This window comes from Dasypus novemcinctus, chromosome 21 (assembly GCF_030445035.2).
Source record: "Dasypus novemcinctus isolate mDasNov1 chromosome 21, mDasNov1.1.hap2, whole genome shotgun sequence".
Lineage (NCBI taxonomy): Eukaryota > Metazoa > Chordata > Mammalia > Cingulata > Dasypodidae > Dasypus > Dasypus novemcinctus.
Genome location: NC_080693.1, coordinates 70,083,309 through 70,111,287, shown reverse-complemented (window position 1 = coordinate 70,111,287; position 27,979 = coordinate 70,083,309). Strand labels below are relative to the sequence as shown.

General features: G+C 38.7%; 1 protein-coding gene across 2 annotated transcripts; it reads left to right on the top strand.

Annotated features, from left to right (window-relative positions):
* Positions 1-607: 607 nt before the first annotated feature.
* NOL11 (nucleolar protein 11) lies at positions 608-27,979 on the top strand. Of its 2 annotated transcripts, XM_058284573.2 has the most exons (18): positions 608-890; positions 2,156-2,269; positions 2,395-2,451; positions 4,179-4,327; positions 7,104-7,161; positions 7,477-7,621; positions 8,902-9,090; positions 12,669-12,745; positions 13,957-14,080; positions 14,948-15,036; positions 15,755-15,829; positions 19,022-19,206; positions 19,361-19,486; positions 19,633-19,848; positions 20,510-20,588; positions 21,538-21,630; positions 24,975-25,082; positions 25,250-27,979. In XM_058284573.2, exons 1-18 carry the CDS (start codon positions 750-752, stop codon positions 25,364-25,366), a joined length of 2,142 nt encoding a protein of 713 aa, XP_058140556.1. In that variant the 5' UTR covers positions 608-749; the 3' UTR covers positions 25,367-27,979. The 2 variants fall into 2 exon arrangements, with proteins under 2 accessions (XP_058140556.1, XP_058140557.1); XM_058284574.2 differs by lacking the exon at positions 21,538-21,630 and having other exon boundaries at positions 714-890.

Here is a 27,979-nt window from a genome sequence, read left to right as displayed (position 1 = left end):
CTTAGAAAAGGCACAATATAGTTCTTCAATTCGTAGTTTTTCACATTACTGAGTTAAGTCACACTGATCTTAGAACTATAAACCCCTCCCACAAATAAAGTCTTGCCTTAAACAGCCTTCATCATACTCGCCCAGGTTAGTTTAAATTTCCTCTAAGCTGAGGAGGCAACCGGGGTGGCCTGCAAGGCGACAGAGAATAGACATTTGTGGTGGGTTCTGAGAAGCTGGAGAGATCGGGTATTTCATTTTCTTTCCGGACTCATTTACGGTCGTCTGGGTTAGTAGCAAGATTTTTTTCCTTTGGCATATTATTGCACAATGCCTAGGTAGGATAAAGAATTCCTAAAAGGGTCACATAAAGTTAAAAAATAAATTGGTTTTTCATATTCTGTCACGCCCCAAGACCACCCTTCAATCTCCCAAGTCTGTAAACTTGAACACCACGCAGCGGATTCCTTCACAAGAGCAAAAGACGGCCCGGGCCCGACAGTCCCTTCGAAAGGCATACATCCGGGTGTAGCGAAGAGAAGCTGCCAGAGGAGGCGGAGTCTAGAAGCGCACGCCCGATCAGGTCCCCAGGCCCCGCCCCTGGCATAAGGCCGTTGCTCCCTCCGCCCGCCAGGGGTCGCAGGCTTCATGAGTCTTTTTCTCCTTTTGCTAGTGCCCGCCCATCGGGTCCCTTCTTTCTCGCGAGAGTAAGAGCGAGGCCTGCCGGGAAGGATGCGCAGTCTTTCGTAGGTTTGCCCAAGATGGCGGCCCTGGAGGAAGAGTTCACGTTGGCCGGAGTACCCCTGGGCGCCGGGCCTGACCGACTCCTAGGCGTGGAGCGTAGCGACAAGACAGACCAATTTCTGGTGACGGACAGCGGTAGGAACGTCATCCTCTATAAGGTAAGAATGATAAGGTCGGGCGCCCTGCTGCCACTTCTCCCCTTTTTGGGCCTGAAGCCGGAGATTCGGGTTTCTCACTGACTTCGGAAGGAGATCTTGGAAGCGGCTTAGTGGAGAGCAACTTGGTATCCGGAACGCTGAATGAGAACTAGACTCTGCCTCGGTGGTTTTCCTGTAGAGAGAGGCGTATTTCCGAGTTATGGGGAGGCAGAGCAAGTGCACGTGGGTTGGACTCCGAAAGGAGAGGAGGCCAGTGCTTTGGCTTCGGATCTCCAGGAGATGGTCTTGTTAAGATCTGCTCCTGGGGTCTCTCACCCCATCTGCCCACGGAAGAGTCGAACGAAGACTGGTAGAGTGAGAGAGGATGACATTGACAGGATGGTAACAGTGATTTCATCTCCCTCTCCTTGGGAAAAGTGATTTTTGGCTTACTTGGTAGCGTGGTGTCACTTAGTTCTGAGTGACATGTCTGTTGGCAATTCTGGTTTATGTTGTGAAACCAGAACTGAGTCCCGGGTAACTTGCACGTTGCGACCCTTTTTTGATTGCTGACTGGATTCAGTGTGCCCTCTAACCAACACTGCATTAGTGGTCTCTTAGAAAGTTTTATATGGGATGCTGAATATATTTTTCCGTGTCTTTAAGAAGTTAGCTGACGACTTTCAAGTTTTGTGAACAGGCTGCCATCAGTTGCCTATACTGTTGCTTGTTGTGGCTCCTCTGCTTAAATGACACTGTTGGTTTTAACCTGGCCTATCAAGTAGATTTGCGGTTTTGCCGTTCCCAGATGACAGTACAGTCATTGGAATTGACATTATCCCAGTTGCTGGGTACCTACTTTACCATATTCCTGTTCAAATTGTCTGTTTGTTCAAAAGGCTGATACTTATTTTGGTGTTCAAAGGTAAAGTGGAAACACTTTTTAAAACTTTACTGTTTATTAAAGTATTGTTAGTTAATTTGCTTTATTTTTTATTTTACAAACTTAGTTGTATTTATATTTCTTTGTAAAAATTTATTTTTTTAGTTTAGGAAATTTGTTAAATAGTGTCTTTATTACTAATGAGTTCTTTTGTTTTAATTGTAAGTTTAACTGCTTTTCATTTGTTGTTTGTTTTTAGGAGGCACTGGGGACTGAACCGGGGCCCTCCCATGTAGGAAGCAGGAGCTCAACCACTTGAGCCACATCTGCTCCCCAAGTTTAACTGCTTTTAATGCCTTAAATTGACTTCTTGAACATTATGTGTTAATCTTAATTTCATTAGGTTTCTGATCACAAACCCTTGGGCAGCTGGTCAGTTAAGCAAGGTCAAATTATAACATGTCCAGCTGTATGCAACTTTCAAACTGGAGAGTATATTGTTGTTCACAATGATAAGGTGAGTTTAAAACTTTTGTGTGATAATACAGACAACACAAATCAGATATTGATTTATTAACTATTCATGTTTATTATATGTTTAAAGGAGAATAAAATCCTTTTTAATTTGTGTTTTGATTTAAGGTTTTGAGAATATGGAATAATGAAGATGTAAACTTGGATAAAGTATTTAAAGCTACGGTAAATCTTGTTTTCCAACATATTTATTTAGCTTATGAGGGAAATGGAATGTGTACCATAGTATGGGTTATTTATCTTAGTGCCTCTGGGAAAAGGAGCATAAAGATTGCAATCAGTTCTTCATTTTCGTTATCTTACAATATACCTTTTCATTCTTCTCATTTGCCTTTTAGTAACAATGGAGTTTTTTTGTTTGTTTGTTTTTAAAGATTTATTTCTCTCCCCTTCCCCGCCACCCCAGTTGTCTGTTCTCTGTGTCTATTTGCTGCTTGTTTTTTGATGCTTCTGTTGTTGTCAGCAGCACAGGAATCTGTTTCTTTCTGTTGCGTCATCTTGTTGTGTCAACTCTGTGTGCGGTGCCATTCCTGGCCAGGCTGAACTTTCTTTCGTGCCGGTCGGCTCTCTTTACGGGGCTCACTCCTTGCGCGTGGGGCTCCCCTACGCGGGGACACCCCTGCGTTGCATGGCACTCCTGCGTGGGCCAGCTCCACACGGGTCAGGGAGGCCCGGGGTTTGAACCACGGACTTCCCATGTGGTAGACGGACGCCCTAACTGCTGGGCCAAATCCGCTTCCCCCAGTGGAGTTTTTTGACCCCACATCAGCATTAATTTCTTGAGCTTGCAAGCTGTAGTTAAAATTGTGGCAGCAGTCTTCATCTGACACCAGAGCTGCTTATACCTGCACTAGTGGCTTTATCTGTACTTCTCCCCACCTCCAGTTTTGGGAGACTCTGATTCCAGCTTTAGCTCCAGCATTCATAGTGTATATTGCATGTCCTTTACCTCTTCAGGATTTAACTCTCTATGAAATGTGTAGATCAAGTGTAGATCAAATGATGAGAGATACTATTTATCGAACATTTCTTGAGCTTCAGGTACTTGTAAACACTTCACATTTGTTATTGCTAATCCTCACAGCAACTCTGCAAAGTAGTAGTTACCCCCTTTTTCACAACTAAGGCATTGAGGCTGAGAGAGACTAAATAACTTGATAATATTTTATTTAATATGTGAAGAAACAGTAATCATATTTCCGTCATTTAGTCCGTGACTTTTTATCAGGTACCTCCTACATGTGAAGCATGCCAGTTGTGTTGTCACTTACTGACCCTGACCATGCTCAAAATTTTAGGTGCTTTGTTTTTTATGGTGATAGTGGGGGCTTGCTTGTTTTTTTAGTTGGCCTGTAGTGAACCGGCCAAAAGGGTGAGTAATTTTTGTAAATTCTGGAAGCAGAATTGTTCCAGGCCCAAATCCATGGTTCTGACTGTTCATCACTATTATGCAATCTTACTTTCAGACTCAGGCCTTTTAAATGAAGAATATCTGTAAATTGCTATGGAGTGATTGCCAGCATAAGCTGTTAAATGAAAAAAAAAAGTTGCAGAAAAGAGTATATGCTACCTTTAAGTATGAACATATATATAAATATTTGCTTATATTGTGGAAAAAAGCACAATGGAGGGACAAACCAAAAATATATAAAGATGGATACTTAGGAGAGCAAGGTATAAGATGGAGGAATGGAAGCAGAAGTTAGATTTCTAAATATATTTTGATTTATAGATTTGACTTGGGAACAATACATAGTTATAAAGGAAAATTAAATCAAAATAAAAACGAATCCGACCTTGAAAAATAAGCATTCTGTAACTGTCTTTGTTTTATTTTATTAGGTGGTAATGGTTTTAAAATTAAAATTAAAATAATTCCTACATTCTTGCAGTTGTCAGCTGAGGTACACAGGATACATTCAATACAAGGGACAGAACCACTGGTGCTCTTCAAGGCAGGTGCAGTCCGTGGTTTAGAGGCTTTGCTTGCAGAGCCCCAGCAGAAAATTGAAACTGTTATCTCTGATGGAGAAGTGATTAAGTAAGTTCCAATGCTTCTAAGTGAATTTATACTAAAATGAAAATGCATTGTGCATCTTTTCTTTTTTTGAGGTACTGAGGCCTGGGGACTAAACCTGGGAACTCACATGTAGGAAGCTGGAACTCAACCACTGAGTCAAATTGGCTTCCCTGTGTTGTTTTTTTTGTTTGTTTTTGCTTGTTGTTTTGTTTCTGTTTTTTTTCAGGAGGCACTCTGAACTGAACCCAGGACCTCCCTTGTGGGAAGCAGGCACTCAGCCGCTTAAGCCACATCTGCTTCCCATCTTCCCTCTTCCCCATGACTCTCTCATCTGTTGTCTGCTCATTGTGTCCACTTATTATGTCCACTTGTTGTCTGCTCATCATCTTTAGGAGGCACTGGGAGATGGGCACCCAAGTGCTTGAGTCACATCTGCTTCCCCCTCATCTTTTTTTTTTAAGATTTGTTTATTTCTCCCCATCCCCCATTCCCCCCATTGCCTGCTCTCTGTGTCCATTCACTGTTTGTTCTTCTGTGTCTGCTTGTATTCTCATTAGGTGGTTCTGGGAACCAGTCCTGGGACCTTCCAGAGTGGGAGAGAGGCAATTACTGTCTTACACCACCTCAACTCCATGTTCTTCTACGTCTTCTTATTTTCTCTCCTCTGTGTCTCTTGTTGCATCATCTTGCTGTGCCACCTCTCAGCATCGGCTGGCACTCCTGCGTGGGGTGGCTTTCCTGCACTGTGCAGCATTCTCACTCGGGGCCACTCTTGCACAGGGCGGCATTCCAGCATGGGCTGGCACTCTGCGTGGCCAGCTCGCTGCGTGGTCCAGCTTGCCACACGTGCCATTTTGCCCTCACCAGGAGGCTCTGGGCATCGAACCCTGGACCTCCTATATGGTAGGCAGGAGCCCAGTTGGTCGAGCCACATCTGTTTCCTGCCCCACGTCTTTTTTCATAAAATATTTTGCTTTAGCTAGACACAAAAGGACAAATACTGTATGATGGCACTATTATGAACTAAATATATTGTGTAACATATTGTATGATTCCATTTATATTAAATGTAAATATAAATCAATTTATAAAGAGTAAAAAATAATGGTATATCTTTTTTAAAAGATTTATTTTTTATTTATTTCTCTCCCCTTCCCTACCCCCTGCCCCCAGTTGTCTGCTCTCTGTGTCCATTCGCTGTGTGTTCTTCTGTGTCCGTTTGTATTGTCAGCAGCACCAGCAATCTATGTCTCTTTTTGTTGTGTCATCTTGCTGCATCAGCTCCCCGTGTGTGTGCAGCGCCACCCTGGGCAGGCTGCACTTTTTTCACGCTGGGCTTCCTTACGGGATGCACTCCTTTCGTGGGGGACACCCCTTCGTGGCATGGCACTCCTTGCACGCATCAGCACTGCGCATGGGCCAGCTCATCACACGGGTCAGGAGGCCCTGGGTTTGAACCTTGGACCTCCCGTGTAGTAGGCAGACACTCTTATCTGTTGAGCAAAATTCGCTTACCCGGTATATTTTACTTAAATACATTTTTACAGTAAGCACATTCATTTTGGTGGAAAAAAAAGATTTTGCCTTGTTCATAGATATTTTGATGAAAAACATTTCAAAAGTAATTTAAGTATTTTGATGATGCTATTTCATAGTTTGTAACAGAAGTTTTATAAAAGTGCAAGGAGGTGGTGTGGTTTTGTATGGGTGCCCTATATGGTGATATGCATGTTTGTTTTGTAAGTTTTCCACTTTTACTATAAACTTATTGTTTATGTATGTTCACGTAAGAATTATATACTTCATTAAAATTGTATTTAAAAAATAAACTAATGTAACTAAAAGCCACTTAGAAGACATTGGCTAAAATAACATAACCAAAAAGCCTCTGGAGTGGTGGATGATTGAGGAAACTGTAAGGGTCATGTGAGTCTTGCTCTAAAGACAGGGAACTGGTTAGTGAGGGCTATCTGAAGTTAAAGTGGACAAGCCCAGAAGACCAAAATCTCTGTTCCTTTCATATTGCCCTGGCTGCCAAGCTCCTATTCTTCTGAAGAAAAGTGAAGCTTGTTAATAAAATCATGATACTGATTTCCAGAAAGAGTCTAGGGGAAAATTGGGGGGGGGGGGGAGCCTCATCCAGATAATAGAAGCAAATTTTCATGATTTCACATCTATCTGACCTTCATTATTTCAGTTAACTTGCTGCCTTTCCAGGTCTATCTGATAGCAACTAAATTTCTAAAAGTTAAAGCAAAGACTTGCACATGAGTGAAAAATGTAGATAATGACCAGCTATATCTTAAACCTTATGAGTGCCTCTAGAGTGTGAGCAACTGTGTCTGGGAGAAATCTTCAGGCAAAAAAAACAGGTAGAAGATCTGGGTTTTAATTTCCACTTTGCCACAAACTGGCTATGCCAGCTTGGCTAAAGTACTTTTAACCTTCCTGTGCTTCGTTCCTTCTGTCAAATGTAGAAGGCAAATGAGATCCTAATGTTTCCCTCAGAACAGTCATCGCAACTGTGACTCTGATTATATTTTTTAATGTAACATTTTTTGGGATCTATGTATCTTCCAAAAGAAAAGAAAAAAAGTGACTCTGAAAAATAAAAGGGGGGCGGTAATGCTGTCCACTTTCAAACCACCTCTTGGAACGAAACACTGAATTGTGTTCTCTGATGCCTCTTCAACCCTAAAAAATGTGTAATAAAAGACACCCCCTTAAATTTAGATCACTATTCTGTTTCTCTCAACTGGTGAGTTTGTATTCTATAATTTTTCTTTTTCTTTTTTAGGTGGACAAAGTTTTTCATGGTGTTTAAGCATCCTGTTTTAATTTTTATTACTGAAAAAGTAAGTGATATCTTTGGTTCCTGGCTCATTTTGTAAAATTCCAAACTCATCTATGTTACTTTTAAAACTAAAAGTAAGGGCTTTAGTATTTCTCTCAAACATTTTAAGTATTGATTTTTGTTTCTTTTTTGAATTACTAAAATGTCTATTTCTCATTATTTCTATTTCCAAATTAAATCATTTTATAACTTTGAGTTGGAAAAGAGATTTTTAAGTACTTATTGAAATAATGAGAATGAGGCAATAACTATTAGTTTCAACATTAAACATAGTTGGTTTAAATCAAAATATTTATAAAATTAATGTCTTTCGCAGAATGGAAATTATTTTGCTTATGTACAAATATTTAACTCACGCGTCTTAAGCAAATACACACTCTTATCTGGACAAGAAGAAAAATCTTTTGTACAGAGTTTTACTGCATCTGTGGATCGGAAGTTCATCTCTTTGAAGTCGTTAAGTACGTTTTTTTTTCTTTAAACTTTCAGAGATTGTATATAAAGGAATATTTTAGAGTAGTGTGTATTTTTTTGGTTAGTGTTTTAGGTTTTTTTAGTTTTGTAGTGCTTCCTTACAAACATCCCTTCATTTTGTTTGCTTTGCCTTGTCTGGAATGCATTAGGTCAGTGCTTCTCAGCAGGTGGTACTGTATTCTGAGGGGCTATTGAAGATCTTCAAATGGAGCATAGTTCTTAAACATCATTACTGTAGCTTTTGTATCCTTAACATTGTCCAATAAGTATGTCCTATAAATAATACTACCAATAAAAAAGAAAATTGCGCTTTTTTATCTTTATCATAGTAAGACCTAGTTCTCTGATAGTGTAATTCATGGGGCATAAAATATATGAGGTTAGCATTGAATGGTCTCTTTGTCCCTCTTTTCCAGCCATAGACTTGGTGTCCTTTGAACAGTGACTGAGTCAGGTGGGCAAAGAGGATTAACAGAACAGCCATGTCCTTTGCTAGCTGGCCATTTCATATACTTTTTAATGCCTTGGAGTTTACCTCTATGTAATGGCCTAAAGTATAACAGTCTGATGCTTCTGGGGTGAAAACAAAACTGAAAAAACCTTTCCCCATTCTTCATGTCTTGCTTCTTTTGAAGGTATTTTGAGAAGGTTAAGGGGGAGGGAGAGCAATATTTAGGAAACCGTTCCGTAATATCACAATTAAAATTCTTTGTGAACTTTTTAAATGTTTGCAGTGGCTATTCTTAAAATGATTCCCATCATTTATCCCATCATTTCCATAGAATGTCTTTAGAATACAGTTAGGCCTTTGATGAAACTTTAAGGTTTTCTTAAAGTTTAACCAGTAAGACAAACTTAAATCTTCATGTAACATTGGCAAAAGCACATGAAATTGCTAAAACTGAGTGACCTATAAAAACCCAGAAACCACATATGGTTTTCAGGGTGAAAGAACTAGATTGTGTTCCTGGCAGTCCCCTCTCAATGTTTTAAGTTACTGCAAGCATTTACAGGTTTTATAACTTGGTTATTGTGACATTCCTTACTGAGATTTTTATTAATATGACTCTCCCCCCCCCCCCCGTTGGGAACATTTCTTTAAGGGAAGGCATAGAGTGATATTATTGTGAAGGCACTTCTTATTATTTTTCTGGTGGCTCCTTTATCAATTTGGTAAAAGTTTATAAACTACCAAATACACTTAACCTGTAATAGAGATAGAACTGTTTTTTTCCCAATAATGAGCATAAATATTTATTTCCAATAGGCTCTGATGGATGCATATATGAAACCCTGATACCAATACATCCAAGTGACCCAGACAAAAACCAGGTGGCAGTTAGATCACTGTTGCTCAAGGCTGTTGTGTCTGATAATGCTAGAAATGGTGTCGCGGTCAGCATCCTGGATCAAAATCACATAGCAGTCCTGGGAGCTTCACTACCAGCTTCTAAGGGTAACTGAAATCCAGTTGACTAAGGCATCTTTCAGATTTTTCCTTCAAAGCATACCTTTAAGTCTTCCCTTTCTTTTTCATTTCCTTATTGCCACCCTAATTTAGTCTCTTGAATGTTTTTTTTTTTTAAGAAATTAACTTTATTTTTATTTATCTCCTCCCCCCACCCCCCCATTGTTTGCTCTCTTGTGTCCGTTCGCCGTGTGTTCTTCTGTGTCCACTTGTATTCTTTTTTTTTCTCTGCCCCCCTCCCCCATTGTCTACTTTCTGTGTCCATTTGCTGTGTGCTCTTCTGTGACTGCTTCTGTCCTTATCAGCGGCACCAGGAATCTGTCTTTTCTTTTTTGTTGTTATTGCATCATTTTGTTGTGTCAGCTCTCCGTGTGTGTGGCGCCATTCTTGGGCAGGCTGCACTTTCTTTTGAGCTGGGCGGCTCTCCTTAATGGGGTGCACTCCTTGGCGCGTGGGGCTCCCCTATGTAGGGGACACCCCTGCGTGGCATGGCACTCCGTGTGCACATCAGCACTGCACATGGGCCAGCTCCCATGGGTCAAGGAGGCCTGGGGTTTGAACCACAGACCTCCCATTTGGTAGGCAGACACCCTATCCACTGGACCAAGTCTGCTTCCCTCCACTTGTATTCGTGGGGGCACCGGGAATCTGTGTCTCTTTTAGTTGTGTCATCTTGCTGTGTCAGCTCTCTGTGTGTGCAGCACCATTCCTCGCGGGCTGCACTTTTCACGTGGGGTGGCTCTCCTTGAGGGGCGCACTTCTTGTGCATGGGTCTCCCCTATGTGGGGGATACCCCTGTGTGGCACAGCTTTCCCTATCACACACACACTTGGAGTCTTCAAGAAGAACACAGTTGCTTCTTGTCAGTGCGAGGTCTGGGACTCCCAACCAAAACTATAAAACTCAGAATTCAGGTCTGCCCGCAGTCTAGACCCCATCCACCTTTTCTAACAACCTCTTCTCCCAGTTTTTGACCAAAAACCCTTTATGTCATTTAGGCCAGATTCTCCCTATTGACCTCAAGCTTGCTATGCCATCTTTACCTGTGCACTTTGTTCTTTTTTTAAAGATTATTTAATCCTTCCCACCTCATTGTTTTGCTCTCGCTGTCTGCTCTCCACATCTAGTCGCTGTGTGCTCCTCTGTGTCTTCTTGTCTTCTCCTTAGGCAGCACTGGGAATCGATCCTGTGACCCTCCAGAGTGGGAGATAGGTGTTCAGTCTCCTGCACCACCTCAGCTCCCTGGTGAACTGCGTCTCTTATTGTCTCGCCTCTGTGTCTCTTTCTGTTGCATCATCTTGCTGCACCAGCTCTCTGCACAAGCCAGCACTCCTGCATGGGCTAGTGTGCCACATGGGTCAGCACTCCACACAGGCCAGCTCTCTGCTTACCATGCAAGCCAGCATGCCTTCACCAGGAGGCCCCAGGGATCAAACTGTAGACCTCCCATATGGTAGACAGGAGCCCAGTTGCTTGAGCCATGTCTGCTTCCCTATACTTTGTTCCTGTGTTTTTCCTACATAATAACATTAAGATTTACTAGTTCCTTCATCTTATTATTTCTGTCATTTAATCCTCCAAAGAATCCTATAAGAGAAGGTACAGTTATCGTCCCCAATTTGCACATCAGGAAACTAAGGCATAGAACAGTTAAGTAACTAAGTAATAGAACTGGAATTCAGCCAAGTAGGTTGACTCCATTATGTCATGTGTTCTACCACTTTCTACCAGTCTATGTCTCACCCATTCTTCACTACTACTTTTTAAAATATTTTATTTTTTTTAAAAATGGTGAAGCGGATGCGGCTCAAATGATTGGGCTTCCACCTACGATATGGGAGGACCAGGTTCGATCCCTGGGGCTTCCTGGTTAAAAAAAAAAGAAGTGTCCCCACGTGGCAAGCCAAGTGCCCGTGCAAGTGAGTTATGCAGGAAGAGAATGACACAACAGAGAGAGACGAAGGGGAGAGTCAAGGCAAGGTGTAGCAAAGACCAGGAACTGAGGTGGCACAAGTGACAGGGAACCTTTCTACATCAGAGATCCCCAGGATTGAAACCTGGTGAATCCTAGAGGAGAAAAAGGAGAAGAGAAGACAAAAATAGAAATAGATAACAGAAGATCACACAGCAAATGGACACAGGCAGCAAAAAACAACAGGGTGGTGGAGGGAAAGAAAAAGAATAGGTATTATGTTTGCATTGTTCAGTTATCAAAAAGCATAACCAAATTATAATAAATGATAATAATTAAAATAAAGCAGTCACCATGTACCAGAAACTATTTCTAATCACTTACATTTTAACTCATTCCTTACAACAACTCTGTGAGGAAGATACTGTTTTACACATAAGGACTGTATTAGTCAGCCAAAGGGGTGCTGATGCAAAATAACCAGAAATCTGTTGGCTTTTATAAAGGATATTTATTTGGGTTAGGAGTTTACAGTTACCAGGCCATAGAGCATAAGTTACATTCCCTCACCAAAGTCTTTTGCCCCCTTTAGATCAAGAATACTGCCGACGTCTGCCAGGGTTCAGGCTTCCTGGGTTCCTCTCTTTCTGGGGCTTCTCTCTGGGCTCAGGGTTCCTCTCTTCTTAGGGCTTGCTTCTCTCTGGGCTCAGGGTTCCTCTCTTCCCGGGGCTTGCTTCTCTTCCCTCATGACCAAGTTCCTCCGTGTGCTTACTTCCCAGGTGTCCAGCTCAAGACTCCCAACACCAAAACTCCAGCATCAAAGCTTCAACTCTGTCCTTTGCCATGCCTTTTATCTGTGAGTCCCCACCCACCAAGGGGTGGAGACCAAACACCCTACTGACATGGCCCAGTCAAAGCTGTAATCATAATTTAATCATGCCCAGGTACAGACCAGTTTACAAACAATCCAATATCAATTTTTGGAATTCATAACTATCAAACTGCTAAAAGGACCATGAGGCAGAGGGATTAACTGATAAAAAGATAACACAGCCATTAAGTGGCAGAGCAGGGGTTTGAAACAAGTCTGACTCCAGCAGCCTCTGTCTTAACCACTTTACCATTTTGCGATTCTCCTCTCTCAAATCCCACCTTCCCTCTTCCTAGTTGCCACTCCACCCCCCAAAAACCAGTAACTACTATTACAGTTTTTTATGTATCTTTCCAGAGTTTTTAAATGTGTATATGAGCAAACACTGTTACCTATATTCTTTTTCCCCCTCTTCATTTTACATAAATTGTGATATACCATGTACACTGTTATGTTCATGTAGCTTCCTTTTTTTTTATTTTTCTTTTTTCCTTGTCAGTTACATAGTATTTCATTGAGAGTGGATGTGCCCCAATATAATTAACCACTCTCCTATTGCTGGACATTAACCAGTGATTCTTTAAGACCTCTCTCACTGAGAGCCCACCCTCTCCACCTTTCCACCTACCACAGCCTGCTATGAGTCCTCATTTCTTTGAACTTTTATAGCCATCAGTGTCTTCATTACTCATGTTTACATTTAATAAAGCAAGACTTAGCCTTCCCCAGAGTATCATATATTTATGCTTGGAACTTCTGAATTTGTATTGTCTTATTTTGTAGAATGCCTTTCTATATGGAACATAAAATTTCAAACACTCCAGACTTCAAAAGAATTATCACAAGGGACCAGTGGTCAAGTAAGTTTTTGTGTTTGGAGATTTCTTGAAATTTATATTGTTGTACATGATAAATATGCTGTAAGAGAAGAGACCTCTTTGGGTCTGTTTTTGGCAGTCAATGAGTAAAATAAACATTTTTTTTTTACCTGAAATATTATTTCGACCTCGGTTACTATTTTAATCATTTCTCTATATTAGCCACTTGAAAAGACAAATTGTAGCCAGTTTTAGATCAGGGGAGAATAATTAGTTAATAGAATAACTTTTTAAAAAGTCTTTTTATTTTGGTATTTTGAATTATATCCCATGGCTATTACTTTACCCCAATAAAGTAGTCTTTTAAGGTTATATATCTTAAACATTTCCATAAAATTACATAAGAATTTTTTAAGGAGGCACTGGGGATGAACCCAGAACCTTATACAGGCAAAGTAGTGCTCATCCACTGAGCTACACCCACTCTTCTACATAAAGAATTCTTTAAGAATTGAAATTTAAGCTGACCAGCCTATAAACTTACTGAGACAGGGATCCTTGTCTCATTCTCCATTGTGTCTTTAGTGCCTGCAAAGGTGCCCAATAAATATTGTTTGGTGAATGAATATTCATATGAGAATAAACTGTAAATCAAGGCAAAAGTATGCTATTGCTAATTGTAGTTAGAGGTACGAGGCTTCTCAGCACATTATTTTATTTTATATTTAAACAAATAATTTTAAATAACCACTCCCCATTCCAGTGCTCTAACACTTTAAATGTCCATGTTCCTCCAAGTCTTCTGTTCATATAATTGTATTATTTTTACAATCTCATAATTGTATTCATAAGGTAAAGACAATTTTATAGTTGAGCTTTTTTTTCCATTGAGTGCATTATATAACAGCTTACCCATATTACCATAGTCTTGGTAGTTGTCATGTTAATTCATGAGTAATACTGACAGTATTAAGATGGTTCTGTGATTTTAAATGTATATATCGGTCATTTATATGAGTCAAAAATATCCTTTAAATTGTGCATCATTCAGACTTGGGCAAAAATAAGAGCTGTTACTCTGTTGCAGTTACTATGTTGCACATAGGAGATTCTTAAGGAAAGTTGCCTACATTTGCCTTGTCTTTTTCTGTTCTACTTATATAGCTCACATCATGTTATAAGTTAAAAGGCTTTGTTGAATCAGATCTCCAAAGAGAAAGAAATTGCTTACATTTTTGATAAATTTTTTGTAGCTGTGGTATTATGGGGAAAATTTGTTTATGCTGCATGGAAAATATCTAACTGTGATTCCATACAAATGTGAAGTGTCATCATTAGCAGGTGCTCTTGGAAAACTCAAGCACACTCCAGATCCAGGTATGAACTTACTTATATGTTTGTTTTATTAACACAAACCATTAACTCCCAGTTTGCAATTTACATTCCCATTGCTCTGAATGTACAGAGCCTGATCTTAATTTTGAAATTTGCCGCTGTTCATAGAAACGTCCTTGACCTAGGGGACAATCCACATTGCAGATTAAAACCCAGGTTGAGGAACTACACTGTTTTTTTTTAAAGATTCATTTTATTTATCTCCCTTCCCCCACCCCATTGTTTTCACTCACTCTCTGCTCTCTGTGTCTATTTGCTATGTGCTCACTGTGTGTGCTTGTCTTCTATTTAGGAGGCACCAGGAATCAAACCCAGGACCTCCCATGTGGGAGAGAGGCACTCAGTTGCTTGAGCCACCTCAGCTCCTTGCTTTTGTCGTGTCTCTAGTTGTCTTTCCTTTTTGTCTCTCCTTTGTGGTGTCATCTTGTTGTGTTGCCCATTGTGCCACCTCTTTGTCTCGCTTATCTTCTCCAGGAGGCTCCGGGAAGCAAACCTGGGACTTCCCATGTGGTAGGCAAGAATTCAGTCACTTGAGCCACATCTGCTTCCCTACACTGTTTTCTGAACAGCCAGCATACTTCTAACTTTGGGGCCATGAGATAATCCCCAAGGCAAGATCAGTAATGCCTCTACCCTCCCTGGTTTATTGATAGCCTCATCTTGGCTTCATGTTGCTGGGCATACGCCCTCTTACTATATTATGATTTACTTTTTTGATGTTATTAGTAGCATTATGTGAATTTTAAAGCTCTCTTAAACCTAATACGTGTGGTTGTTATTTATTGTTGGTTAGGCAAATACCAATAGACAAAAAAACCTTGAAAAATAATGTGTTTCATGTTTTCTTAGGTACTCATACAGTGCCCCATTTTGTAAACTGGGAAACATCTCAAGGATGTGGATTTGTATCACAGAATTCAAAGCAGTCAAAGAGAATTGTAAGTTTAATAGTCAAATAAATATAGTAGTACAGATGTTGAATTATTTTAATGATTCATATCTATAAAACTCTTATAACTGGTCTTGATAACAGCTGAATTTGAAGCTTGAGTCTAGTAATCACATAGCCCATACCCAAAAATGACATATAATCTGTTAATTTCTATGGGTGTGTGTGTATTTTGTGTGTTAAAACTCAGGTATGAAAAGGGACTAAACTGTAATTAGCAATTCTTTCCTGAATGTAGAGATTTTATTTTGTGTTTAAAACAGAAAATCTTTAAAAATTTAAAATATTTTTGAAAGTTGTTAAAAAACCCACTTTTCCCTACCACAAAATATACTGTTAAAGATGATTTGTAGGGAAACTGATGTGGTTTAGTGATTATGTACCAGCTTCCTACATACAATGTCCCAAGTTCAATCCCCAGTACCTCAAAAAAAAAAAAAAAAGTTAAGGATTAGAGAGCAAAAGTGTGCTAGTGGAGTGGGTATAGCTCAGGTGCAGGTGAAGCTCAGTGGTTGAGCATCTATTTCACATGTACAAAATCCCAGATTCAATTCCTCTTACCTCCTAGAAAATTGAAAAGAAAAAAAAACAGGTTTGTGATTAGAGAGCAAAAGTTTGTTAGTCTATTTGGGTGTTTCATCTTATTCTGTTTGTATATTGGATTTTTTGCTTTGCTTTGATATCCTAATCAATTTACTGAATTCCAGTTAAGGACAAGAAAAGTTGAAGTGAGTGTACAGCCAGAGGTTCTAGCATCCAAACAACTTTTATCAACTGTAAAGGTAAATAAAATATATTAGAAGTAGGAAAAATGAGCTCAAGTGGTTAAAAGAAATCCCACCTACTTTTCATTGTATCTTATTTTTATGATAACTATAACATTTGCATAATAGCTTAAGGAGTTGCCAGAGTTGGTCTAATACTTTGACTCTCACTACAGTCTTAAAGGTCTATGTCATGGTCATGGCCTCCTCAGTATCTCACTGTGCAATGAATAATTTAGAGCCTCCTGAATTTTTTTAACTTTTTATTTTGAAATGCTTTCAGACTTATAGGGCAGTTACAAAGGTAATAAAACCCCATACAGATAACTCCAGCCCACCCCTGCTCGACTCCAGATCCCCAGATCCACCAATTTTAACATTTTGCCACATTTGCCATTATGCTATTCATCCATCCGTCTATCTTATCAACTGATTTTCTGAACACTTGAGTGTTGATTATACGTTATACTCCTCTAACACTGAACATTGCCATGCACACTTCATAAAAGCAAGGACATTTACTTATGTAACCTTAAATGGGTCATCAAGTTAAAAAAATAAAACATTGATATAAAGTGTACATTTTATATTCCAATTTTCTTATGTCCCAATAATATGCCTTTGAGATTTTCTCCTCCCCTGCAGATCCCATTGAGGATCATGTTTTGCATTTAATTGTCATTGTCTCTTTAGTTGATTTTTTTTTAGTTGTTGAAACACATGTATATAACATACATCTTCCCATCCTGACCCTGCCGTAGCATATCATTCAGTTGGGATTAGTCATGTTGCAGTATCCTCACCACCTTCTATTAAAAAAAACTTTCCCATCTTCCCAAACAGAAACTCTGCACTCATTATGTATTTATTCCCTATTCCCTGGCAACCTACCCTAAGTTATGTCTTTATGAGCTTGCATATTCTCTGATATTTTTTTTGTAGTTACTATGAGGCTTAAATTTTATCTTCCAAATCTATAACACTTTTGTTTTCTTTCATACTAACTTAACTTATATAAAGTATACACAAACTGTGTTCCTGTACCCCTCCATGACCCTACCTTCATGTAGTTCTTGTCACATGCGTGTACGTTTAAAGACCAAAACCAGTGATGTGTCATTACTTTTTATGCAATCGCTTTTTAGATCTTTTAGGAAGTATAAAATGGAGTTATAAATCTGAAATACAATAGTATTGACATTTATATTTACCCCTGTCATTAACCTCACCAGAGATCTTCATTTACCTGGAAATGTCTTAATCTCTCCCTCACTTTTTTTTTTTTAAGATTTATTTTATTTCTCCCCCCTTCCCCTCTGTTGACTGCTCTCTGTCCATTCGCTATGTGTTCTTCTGCATCTGCTTGAATTAACAAGTGGCACTGGGAAACTGCATCTCTTTTTTGTTGCATCATCTTGCTGCTTCAGATTTCCATGTGTGTAGTACCACTCCTGGGCGGATTGTGCTATTTTTTTCATGTGGGGTGGCTCTCCTTGCGGGGCGCACTCCTTGCATGTGGGGCTCCCCTGTGCAGAGTTGCCCCTTGCGTGGCACAGCACTCCTCGCACGCTGCAGCACTGTATGTGGGCCAGCTTACCACACAGGTCAGGTGGACCTGGGTATCAAACCCTGGACCCTCCATATGGTAGGCGGACGCTCTGTCAGTTAAGCCACATCGACTTCCCCCTTCACATTTGAATAACAGTTTTGCTGGCTGTAGAATTCTTGGTTGGCAATTTTTTGCTATTGGCACTTTAAACATGTCATCCCACTGCCTTCTTGCCTCCATGGTTTCCAATGAGAAATACGCACTTAATCTTATGGCGGCTCCCTTGTTTGTGACACGTTGCTTCTTACAACTTTCAGAATTCTCTCTCTATTTTTGGCATTTGACAGTTCGATTATAAACTGCTACATCATGAGTCCATTCGGGTTTATCCAGTTTGGAGTTTGCTGACCATCTTGGATGTATATGCCCATGGCTTTTGTTAAATTTGAGGAGTCTTCAGCCATTATTTCTTTGAATATTCTCTCTCCCCCTTTTTCTCTTCTCCTTTTGGAACTCCTACAGTGCATATGTTGGTATGCTTGATGGTATCCTACAGATTCCTTGGGTTCTGCTCAGTTTTCTTCATTCTTCTTTCTGCTCTTCAGACTGGATAATTTCATTTGTCTTATCTGCAAATTCTCTTGATTCTTTGTTTTGCCAGCTCTAATCTGCTCTTCAGACCTTCCAGGGAATTTGTTATTTTTCTTTCTATGGTCTTCAGCTCACAGTTTGAAGCTCAAAGTTTGGTCCCTTTTCATAATATTCTTTCTCTTTTTGTTCATCTATCATTTTCCTCATTTCCTTAGTTCTTAGTTGTATTAGCTAGCCAAAGGGGTGCTGATGCAAAATATCAGAAATTGGTTAGTTTTTTATAAAGAATATTTATTTGAGGTAGGAGCTTACAGATATCAGGCCATAATATATGTTACTTCCCTCACCAAAGTCTATTTTCATGTGTTGGAGCAAGATGGCTACCAACGGCTGCAGGGGTTCATGCTTCCTGGGTTCCTCCTTTCCAGGTCTTACTTCTCTCTCGGTTCAAGGTTCCTTCCTTCCCAGGGCTTGTTTCATCCAGGGCTCAGGAGTTCCTCTCTTCCTGGCGCTGGCTTCTCTTTTTCTGTGAGCTTACTTCCTGGGGCTCCAGCTTAAGACTTCAGCATTAAACTCCAACATCAGAAACCCTCGCATCAAAAGCTCCAACTCTGTCCTTTGCCATGCCTTTTTTCTGTGAGTCATCACCCACCAAGGGGTGGGGACTCAGTGCCCTAATGATGTGGCCCAATCACAGCCCTAATCATAACTCAGTCATGCCCAGTAATAGACCAGATTACAAACAATCCATTATCTATTTTTAGAATTTATAACTATATCAAACTGCTACATTAGTCCATGTTTTCCTTTAGCTCTTAGAGCATATTTAGGACCATTTTTAAAAATTCTTTGTCTGCTATGTGCCAGGTCTCTGAAGATTTTGATTTTTAAGTCCTTGAATTAATTTTTTCTTTGCAGTTTGTTTTTGCAAAGCAAAATATAGTATCAATTCCAGTTTCACAGAAATATGAATACTGTTAGTAATTTGAGAATTTATTGAGCTAGGAACTTTTAATTCAGAGTAACATTTATTAATGTAGCAAACTGAGCTCTTAATTCTGCCCTTACAGAATAATTCAGAAAAACACATTGAAGTAGAACTACGTAAATTTTTGGCTATTAAACGGACACCTGACTTTCATGCTACTATTGGGGACATAGTAACAGGACTTCTGGGAAGATGTAAAACAGAACCATCATTTTATCCCCGAAACTGTCTGATGCAGGTTATCCAAACGCATGTGCTTTCTTACAGGTAGATACTTATGTACACCAAATTTTACAGTCATAACTCTTGATCTGTTTTTTTACACTTCTCATTTTCATACTCTGGAAAATCTTGCAAATTATTTGCACCTGAGGTTTTTCTTATTAGGTAAAATTGATTTGGAATGTACTTTTTTTCTTAGCTTATGCCCTGGCTTAATGGAGATTGCCTTAGAAAAAACAGATGTACAGATGTTGCAGCTCTGTCTACAGCAGTTCCCTGACATTCCTGAATCAGTCACTTGTGCTTGCTTAAAAATTTTCTTAAGGTAAGTTGGAAGCTAGTGGTTCTTTTCCTTCACATTGTTAATCTATTACATTATTTGATTTCTAAAATTTCGAGTGCTTAGGAAATGAAATTTTTCCCCAATTAGTTGAACTCATAAAAATGTCTTCCTTTTGATAAATATTTCAGCGTTAGTGATGACAGCCTTCAAGAAACAGATATCAACACAGAGTCAGTTTTTGACTATGGGGATACCATACAAGATGAGAAAATGGAAGAGCAAATTATTCAAAATGGCTTTAATCCTGAAGACTATAACTCTGATAAGGAGTCAAATGAAAAGCCGCAGGACACAAAAGAGGAGACCCCTTCATGCCCTGTAATACCAAAAAGAGCAGCTCTGCTGTATCCTTTGAAACAAGTTTCTCTTCTGCTGTCACACCTTCCAGAGATATAGTCATATGCCAAGAAATAACTAAGGAGTAATTAGGTAATTAAGGGTTGCTTTTTTTTTTTTTTTCAGTTTCTGCTTGAAAATGGATTATGTTTGGTGCTGCATTCAAACAACTTTTTTAAACGTGCTTTCTTAATTAAGCTGTATCAGGGAAGCAGATGTGGTTCACACAGTTGAATGCCCGCCTCCCATATGGGAGGTCCCAGTGCCTCCTGAAAATAAAACAAAACAAACAATAAGCAAAACAAATGAAACCAACTCAGGGAAGCCAGTGTGGCTCAGTGGTTGCTCATTGGCTTCCCACATATGAGGTCCCAGATTCATTCCCTGGCCCCCAGTACCTCAATAAAAATAAAAAAAAGAAGAAGGTATCAGGGCAGAAGTTCCATTCTAAAAATGAATGTTCTGAATAAATACCAATTATTTATATTATGTGACTAAATACCAGTTATTTATATTATGTGACGTAGTCCAGATGATCTTTACGGTTAGGAGAATGTTTGGTGATAGAGCTCTTCTTTGTATTTAGAAAAATATTGGGGAAGGGAATTATTAATAATTTCAGTAGAATAACCTTTATTTATTGAAAGATTTTCCTTCAGTCCTAACTAGAAACGCAATTCTTCATTCAGCATATAGTGAAACATTTCTTCTGCCTCATTTGAAAGATATCCCAGCACAACATGTCACTGTAAGTATTCTTAAACAGATTTTTGAGAATTTTATTTCTGGTTTAATTTTTTTTTAGAATTTATTTATTTTTAAAAATTTTTCTCCCCCTCACCCCCCCCAGTTGTCTGTTTTCTGCATTCATTCGCTGTGTGTTCTTCTGTATCTGCTTGTATTTTTGTCAGTGGCACAGGGAACCTGTCTTTTTTTGTTGCATCATCTTGCTGCATCAGTTCTCCGTGTGTGTGGCGCCACTCCTGGGCAAGCTTTGCTTTTCTTGTGCTGGGCAGTTCTCCTTAGGTGCTCACTCCTTGCGCGTGGGGCTCCCCTACATGGGGGACACCCCTGCGTGGCACAGCACTACCTGCACACATCAGCACTGCACATGGGCCAGCTCATCACACAGGTCAGGAGGCCCTGGGTTTGAACCCTAGACCTCCCATGTGGTAGGCGACACTCTCTTGAGCCACATCCGCTTTCCTCTGGTTTAAGTTTTGTTGCTTAATGCTAGCCAGCTGTTAGGGCAGTCTGAAGGCTGTCAAGTTCTTTCAGGTGAATAAGAGGTCACCCAGCCTTCATCATGAAAAATTCACTCTAGGAAACTGGAGTGAATTTGGGTGACAGGCCTTGACATGTTCCTCATGTCAAGCCTGAAGGCCAGATCCAGCCATCTAAGTTGTAAATGACTAGACACTAAAAAGAACTGCCAAGGGAAGGAATATGTCTTCTAGTCAATAGTAGGTAGTTTATGAATAGAATAAGCTCCCTGCACACCCCCATTCCCAACCCAAACTAAATGGCATGTACTGCATCTTACTCATTTTTGTGTCCCCAGATTCTGGCACATTTGTTTGATATATAGTTCATTGCAGCAGCTTAAGATTTCTTCCAATTTCTTTATTAGCTTTATTTATAGGAAAAAAACAGTCTATCAAAGTGATAAATTATCATTTTTTTTTATCCCCACCCAGCTGTTTCTCCAGTATTTGTATTTCCTTTATTTGAAGTGTAGTGAAAATGCTACTATGACTCTTCCTGGAATACAGCCTCCAACTCTGAACCAGGTGAGATATATTTGCTTGGACCTGGTACTTGAAAAAATCTGTAAAACGGTGTCTACAGTATCAGAACCTGGACTTCAGTACCTGATTTCTCATGGACTCCTAGTCCATATGAATCTCCTACTTCTTCATACACAACAACCACTGGAGTTGAATGTGAGGAAGGAATCTCAGTTTGGTAGTTTTTTGTTTTGTTTTGGTTTGGTTTTAGTGTTTTTTTTTTTTTTTAATGACCTTATCCCCCCTCACATTTGCATATAGTTAAATCAGGTTAGCATTAATACAAAGGACAAGTCTGAAGAAATAAGGACTATCCCCAAGAGATGTCAGGGAAGGAGAGAGTCTTGGTCCTTAGCTTACTGAAGTAAGGGTAATTCTGAGCTGCTTTTATGGAAATGAGCCTAAGTCAGTTTAGCCCCAGCCCTCTCCTCCCCCATGCCAGGTGTCAGTGCCCAGTGGCAGGTCATGCTGTTAGGAGCTCTGGCTGGCCCCCCTCAGATGTATGTTGTCTGTTGGCAACCAAGAAGGAAGCAAGCTGTGGCAAGAACAAGTCTGCACTCCCAGACTTGAAGTTGTGGTAGATAGATTTTTAGAACTGTAACTCTAAACTACAAAACTTAAATTCATCTTAAATTTCTTACTTTTTAGTATGACCCTTTCTAAGCATTTCCTTAAACCTCTTTGGAGAGGAGAGGGAGTGGCTGATAACAGTTGTGTTCCTAATAACTTCTTAAGAACGACAGAATGACAATTTTAAAATATTCTCAAAGAGTCTCATGGTAGATCCTCTTTAAGTACAGTATTTATTTGGGAAATAGATACATTAAAACATATTGTAGTTTAGGAATATGTTATTTTACTTCAGTATGTCAAATACTTAATTTGGCCATTCTCCATTTTGTAAACTAAGTTAAAAAAATTAAGTAGTCGATTTATATATATGTATATAATAGATATTAAACTCTTTATCAGATATGTGATTTCCAGATATTTTCTCTATTGAGTCAGCTGCTTTTTCACCCTTTTGACAAAGTCTTCTGAGGTATTAAAAAAAAAAAAGTATTTAATTTTGAGGAAGTCCTATTTATTCTTTCCATTATTGCTTGTACACCACCTACCACAAGATTTTGAAGATGTTTCCCTACATTCTCTTCTAGTAGTTTTATGGTCGTGGCTTTTATATTTAGGCCTTTGATCCATTTTGAGTTGATTCTTCTTTAGGGAGTGAGATAGAGGTCCTTTTTCATACTTTTGGTTACGGATAACCAGGTCTGGCTACTGTGCAAAAATAACCAGAAATAACAGCTATGTACAGCAGGGGAAGCATAGAGACATTGAGAGGTAAAGACTTTGCTTGTTTGTTTCGTATTAGTATTATTGAAGTAAAATGCTCTAATAATGAAGTGATGAATGTACAACTATGTGATTATATCAGATATTACTGATTATACAATTTGGATGAATTGTATGCTTTATTAATATGTTGAAATAAAATTGATTTGTTTAAAAAAAGTTTATTTTAGCTCTAGCAGTTTTCTTTCTATGTAAAAATTTGTATTTCTGTCTTTTTCTCTAACATAATTAAGATCAACATGCACAATATTCTGCAATTTGTTTTAGTCACTCAACACTGTATTAGACATTTTTTGGCTGGTGCACATACATCTGCCTCATTCTTTTTAACCACTGCATACAGTTCATTTTGGGGATATATCTTTATATATCAGTTCCCTTTATATATATATATTAGGTTGTTGACACTTTTTGCAATTGTAAACAAACCTTCAGTAAGCATCTTTGTACAGATGTCCTTGAGAAAATATCTGTTATGTAAATTCCCAGAAGTGAAAATACTGGATCAAAAGGTGCACGCAGGGAAGCAGATTTGGCCCGATGGAAAGGGCGTCCGCCTACCACATGGGCGGTCCAAGGTTCAAACCCAGGGGCCTCCTGACCCGTGTGATGAACCGGCCCATGCACAGTGCTGATGCGCACAAGGAGTGCCGTGCCACGCAGGGGTGTCCCTCACGTAAGGGAGCCCCACGCTCAAGGAGTGTGCCCTGCAAGGAGAGCCACTCAGCATGAAAAAAATACAGCCTGCCCAGGAATGGCGCTGCACACTCGGAGAACTGACACAGCAAGGTGATGCAACAAAAAGAAACACAGATTCCCGTGCCACTGACAAGAATAGAAGTGGACACAGAAGAACACACAGCGAATGGACACAGAGCAGACGACTGGGGTGGGGTAGGGAAGAAGGGGAGAGAAATAAGTTAAAAATAAATCTTAAGAAAAAAAAAAGGTACACACATTTCTACTTTTGAAAATGCCAAATTGCTTTTCCAAAAGATGTGACAGTAGGCCTTCCTATCACCAGGGTCTGGGTTTTTATTTCTTCCTATCCTTATTGGCCCTAGTATTGTCACACTTTTTACTCTCTGCCAAATGGTACCTTATATTCACTCGCATTCCCTTGATAGTGTCAACTACTAGTCAGGTCCTCCCATGTTTTTTGTTTTTTGTTTTTTTTTTAGGTACTGGGACTGGGGATTGAACCCAGGATCTCATATATGGGAAGCTAACACTCAATCACTGAGCCACATTGGTTGTCCTTCCATGTTTCTATTGCATTCCCTGTCTGTCTCTTTTAGGCTTATATAGATTTTTTTGTATATGAGGGAATTTACCCTATTTCTCTCAAATGCATTATAAATGTTTTTGCCTAGTCATTGGTCTTCTAATCTGTTTAATGGAACTTTTGCCATGATAGCTTTCTAAATTTTTATGCTATCAAAATTTATTCATAAGCTTCTTTATGATTTTGTCATGCTTACGGTACTCCCTGCTCTAAAATTATGAAAGTAGTCACCTTGTTTTTCTTCCATATATTCATGGCTTCTTTTTCTGATTTTAACTCTTTGTATATATATGAATTTATCTTGGTATAAGGCATTTCATAGGTATCAGCTTCTCCTGCCCCCTAAAATAGATAACCAGCTTTTTTGAACATGTAAATCTCCTTGGGATACTTTTACAAAATAGTAGTAATTTTATTTGAGTTGATTATAGCTCATCTACCATACACAACACCCTGCCCTTGGGGTATATTGTGTCTTTGAAAATAGATGGTGAGAGAATTCTTTTTTGGTAACTGCAAATAATTACCAGGAAAAAAAATTAATAAGGAGACAAGTACTGATTCTCCCTTGGATTAAATATCACATTTGATTTCTTGTTACTGGTAATCCTATGAAAAACAATTGTATAACTGCTTGATATGATTATGGCTTTGTAAAATGAATTAACCTAAAATTAAATACAACTTTCCTTTTCCTATTTATCTTCAGATTATGGACTGGATATGCCTGCTTCTAGATGCCAATTTTACTGTTGTGGTAATGATACCAGAAGCAAAAAGGCTACTCATAAGTCTTTACAAGTTTGTGAAATCCCAGGTTTGTAATTACTCTATATATACTGTGTTCTGTTGTTTACCCAAGCATCACCTATATTGTAATTCATAGTTCAAATTTGTTCTTAAAATAGTTGTTAGTAATCATGGTGGATTTGTTTATATGTAGAAAGTTCAGTAAAAGTTACTCTAAAGTCTTTTTTTCTTTAGATATGCGTTTATTCTGAACTGAACAAGATTGAAGTAAGTTTTCGGGAGCTACAAAGACTAAATCAAGAAAAGAATAATACAGAATTATATTCAATTGAAGTGCTGGAACTCTTCTGACATTATCAGTTCTCCTTCATAGACATTTGTTGAAGCCCTTTTATGTTAACTCTTCCATTCATCCAGACAAGAGAGGTGTTTTCTTTGTGGCCATCTCTGAGTTTCAAGAAAAATGTGTCAGCAACTACCTGGGACCATTGTTGATTGATTCTCGCTAGGTAGGACGGCACGTTTCACAGGAACCTATTTTAGTTTTTGGACATTGGTGTGGAAAGGTTCTGACATTTTTTAAAAATATGTAAGCTGATTTTAAACAAGCTTATTTGTGTACTGATAAAAGTCTTAATTTCTTATCATGTGTTTTGAGTAGTTCTTTTAATAAAAAGTCATCATTGAAGCAGTGATTTTAGGGAGAATATAGTTTTATTAGAGTCAGAAGCTGTCCCAAGTCATCAGAGCTTGTGGCAGAAGAGGCACAAGCAGGGCAGGGGAAGGTATCCTCAGAGAAGGAAGTGCTTATCTCCTGTCACCCTGTCCTTTTCCTACATCCACTTACCTTGTTACCTACCCAAGGATTGATAAATGCCTCTTTCTATACATTATCTGTCAGATTACCTCCATGAGCAATTGAGTAAATCAATGTAGGATATAGAACTATATTACTAAATAGTAGTCTTTTTTGAAAATAGTTTTGTAAATTGATTGATGATAGACTTTCCAGTTTCAACTGTCTGGATTTAAGACAAACGAAAGGTTTTATGTAGAAGAAATGGATGTTTTTGTTTCTTGGAAATAAACTCAGATTATTTTTGTTGAAAATATAGTCTTTCTGGTGATGAATTAGGCTTCTCAAAAGTAACTGGAAACATTCCTGAGCTAGGAATGAAAGTCTTTCTTAAGTAAATCATTTTGAAAACTATTTTAGTTTGAAGGCTTACAATTTGTTGTTTTTTTTTTAAGTCCAATAAATTCTAGTACATAAATATAAGTTCAAGAGTGATTTAAAGCCCAGATTTATAGAATCCTGATTGCCTAATTTAACTTGCATTAGTGAAAGTCTTCATTTTAGGATAGGCACGCTCTATAAATTTTAGTCATAACTATGGCAGTTAACAGGACTTCCTCAGTCATTCTCTTTTTTTTTTTAAGGCTATACTGGGGGTTGAACCCGGGACTCATACATGGGAAGCAGGCATTCCCCCAATCCCTCTTTAGACCTGAAAGAAAAGAAATACCAAAGAGAACAGTATATATTAAATAATTGTCATGCTCACTTTATATAATGGGTCCTTTTGCTTAGCCAGTTTTACCTAAAGCAATGCAGAACTTAGCAGAAGTCCTTTTTTGTATTTTTTGGTTGAACTATTTAAGAATGCAGACATCTAAATATTATAAAATTGTGGGTCCCTAACCTTTTCTTCATAAGAATTCTGAGCTTCAGAATAAGAAATCCTTTTTGATTTAGAGATCCATTTTATGTGGGTTAAGAATATTTCAGATTCTCACTTTTAGATTGAGTTAGAATTTTTTTAGTATTTTATTTGTAAGAACCTTTAATTAAGAGAGAAATGTCTGATTGATTTGTGAGTTCTTTGAGCCAGAGAAAACGATAAGCAACTCAAATTCAGTGGCAGTCAGTTCTTAAATTGATAATTTGTTCTCTCTGATTTCTACTTTAATTGCCCTTGAGGATGGCTTCTGCAGTGAAAAATAACTGGCATGGTCAGAAAGCAGTCAAGATCTTTAGCAGGGATAGGCCCCCTCAAACTTTTATCTTTTCTCTGTGTATTATGTGTGTGTGTTCACCTGGATAGGCACCTTTCACCTATTTTATTTAGCTTTTCATTTTTTTCGAAGTCCAACCAGAGGCTAAATACAATCATAAACCAGTAAGCACTAGTTTTACTCCAAAGGAGTAGGGTCGTTCAGATTAACTCCGATGAAAGTGTGCAACCCTTAAGCAAAGCTTTTCTTCACTTAAAAGGAAAACAAAAACAACTGTAGAGTAGTCTTTCTGTATGTAAGACCTTTGTCTTTTTGAACAGAGGTTCTGTATAGGGTCCTTGTAAAGTTTAATTGGGTTGTAAATGTGATGGAAGCAAATCTCCCAATGCTTAAACTTTCTACAGTATTTTCAAATACTTAACATTAAGTCTGGCTACCGTAGACGAGTATAAACTGTTATGACTAGCAGAATTGAAACTCATTTTAACAAAGGAGAAAATTTTAATCACTTTTTTTTTGTCTTAGTCACTTTTTAATATGCATTGCATATTGTTTCTAGGATGTCTGCATTTTAAGTTACCTAATTTAGAATGTAAAAAAAAAAAGGGTTTTTGAAGGACGTATAGAGACTCTTACAGGTGGAGTTCTTCAAAGCAAGAAATGTGTCCTATCCTTACTGTAGTCTAAGCACAGGACCACTGGCACAGTAAATGGGTGTTCTGTAAATGGTTATTGAATAATGGGTTTTAACTGTTCAACTGTGGAGGAATAATTTTGAGGGTTTACAAAGTTAACTTTTTCTGGAAATTAAATAATCCGTTTGTTCACCAAATATAAGCAGTGTAGTCTTCTGCCTCTTGACTTTTTTTTTGGCACTAATTTATATATCATATTTTTCTGATTACATGTGCTACATCTATATTAATAATAAAGGAATTGTTCTTTTAA

Bases quoted from the DNA above. Each gene is read 5' to 3' on its own strand.
- NOL11 (XM_058284573.2), top strand. From the start codon at position 750: ATGGCGGCCCTGGAGGAAGAGTTCACGTTGGCCGGAGTACCCCTGGGC. The intron at 9,091-12,668 runs GTAACTGAAATC...CTTATTTTGTAG, and splicing joins TTCACTACCAGCTTCTAAGG to AATGCCTTTCTATATGGAAC. The intron at 15,830-19,021 runs GTAAATAAAATA...CTGCCCTTACAG, and splicing joins AACTTTTATCAACTGTAAAG to AATAATTCAGAAAAACACAT.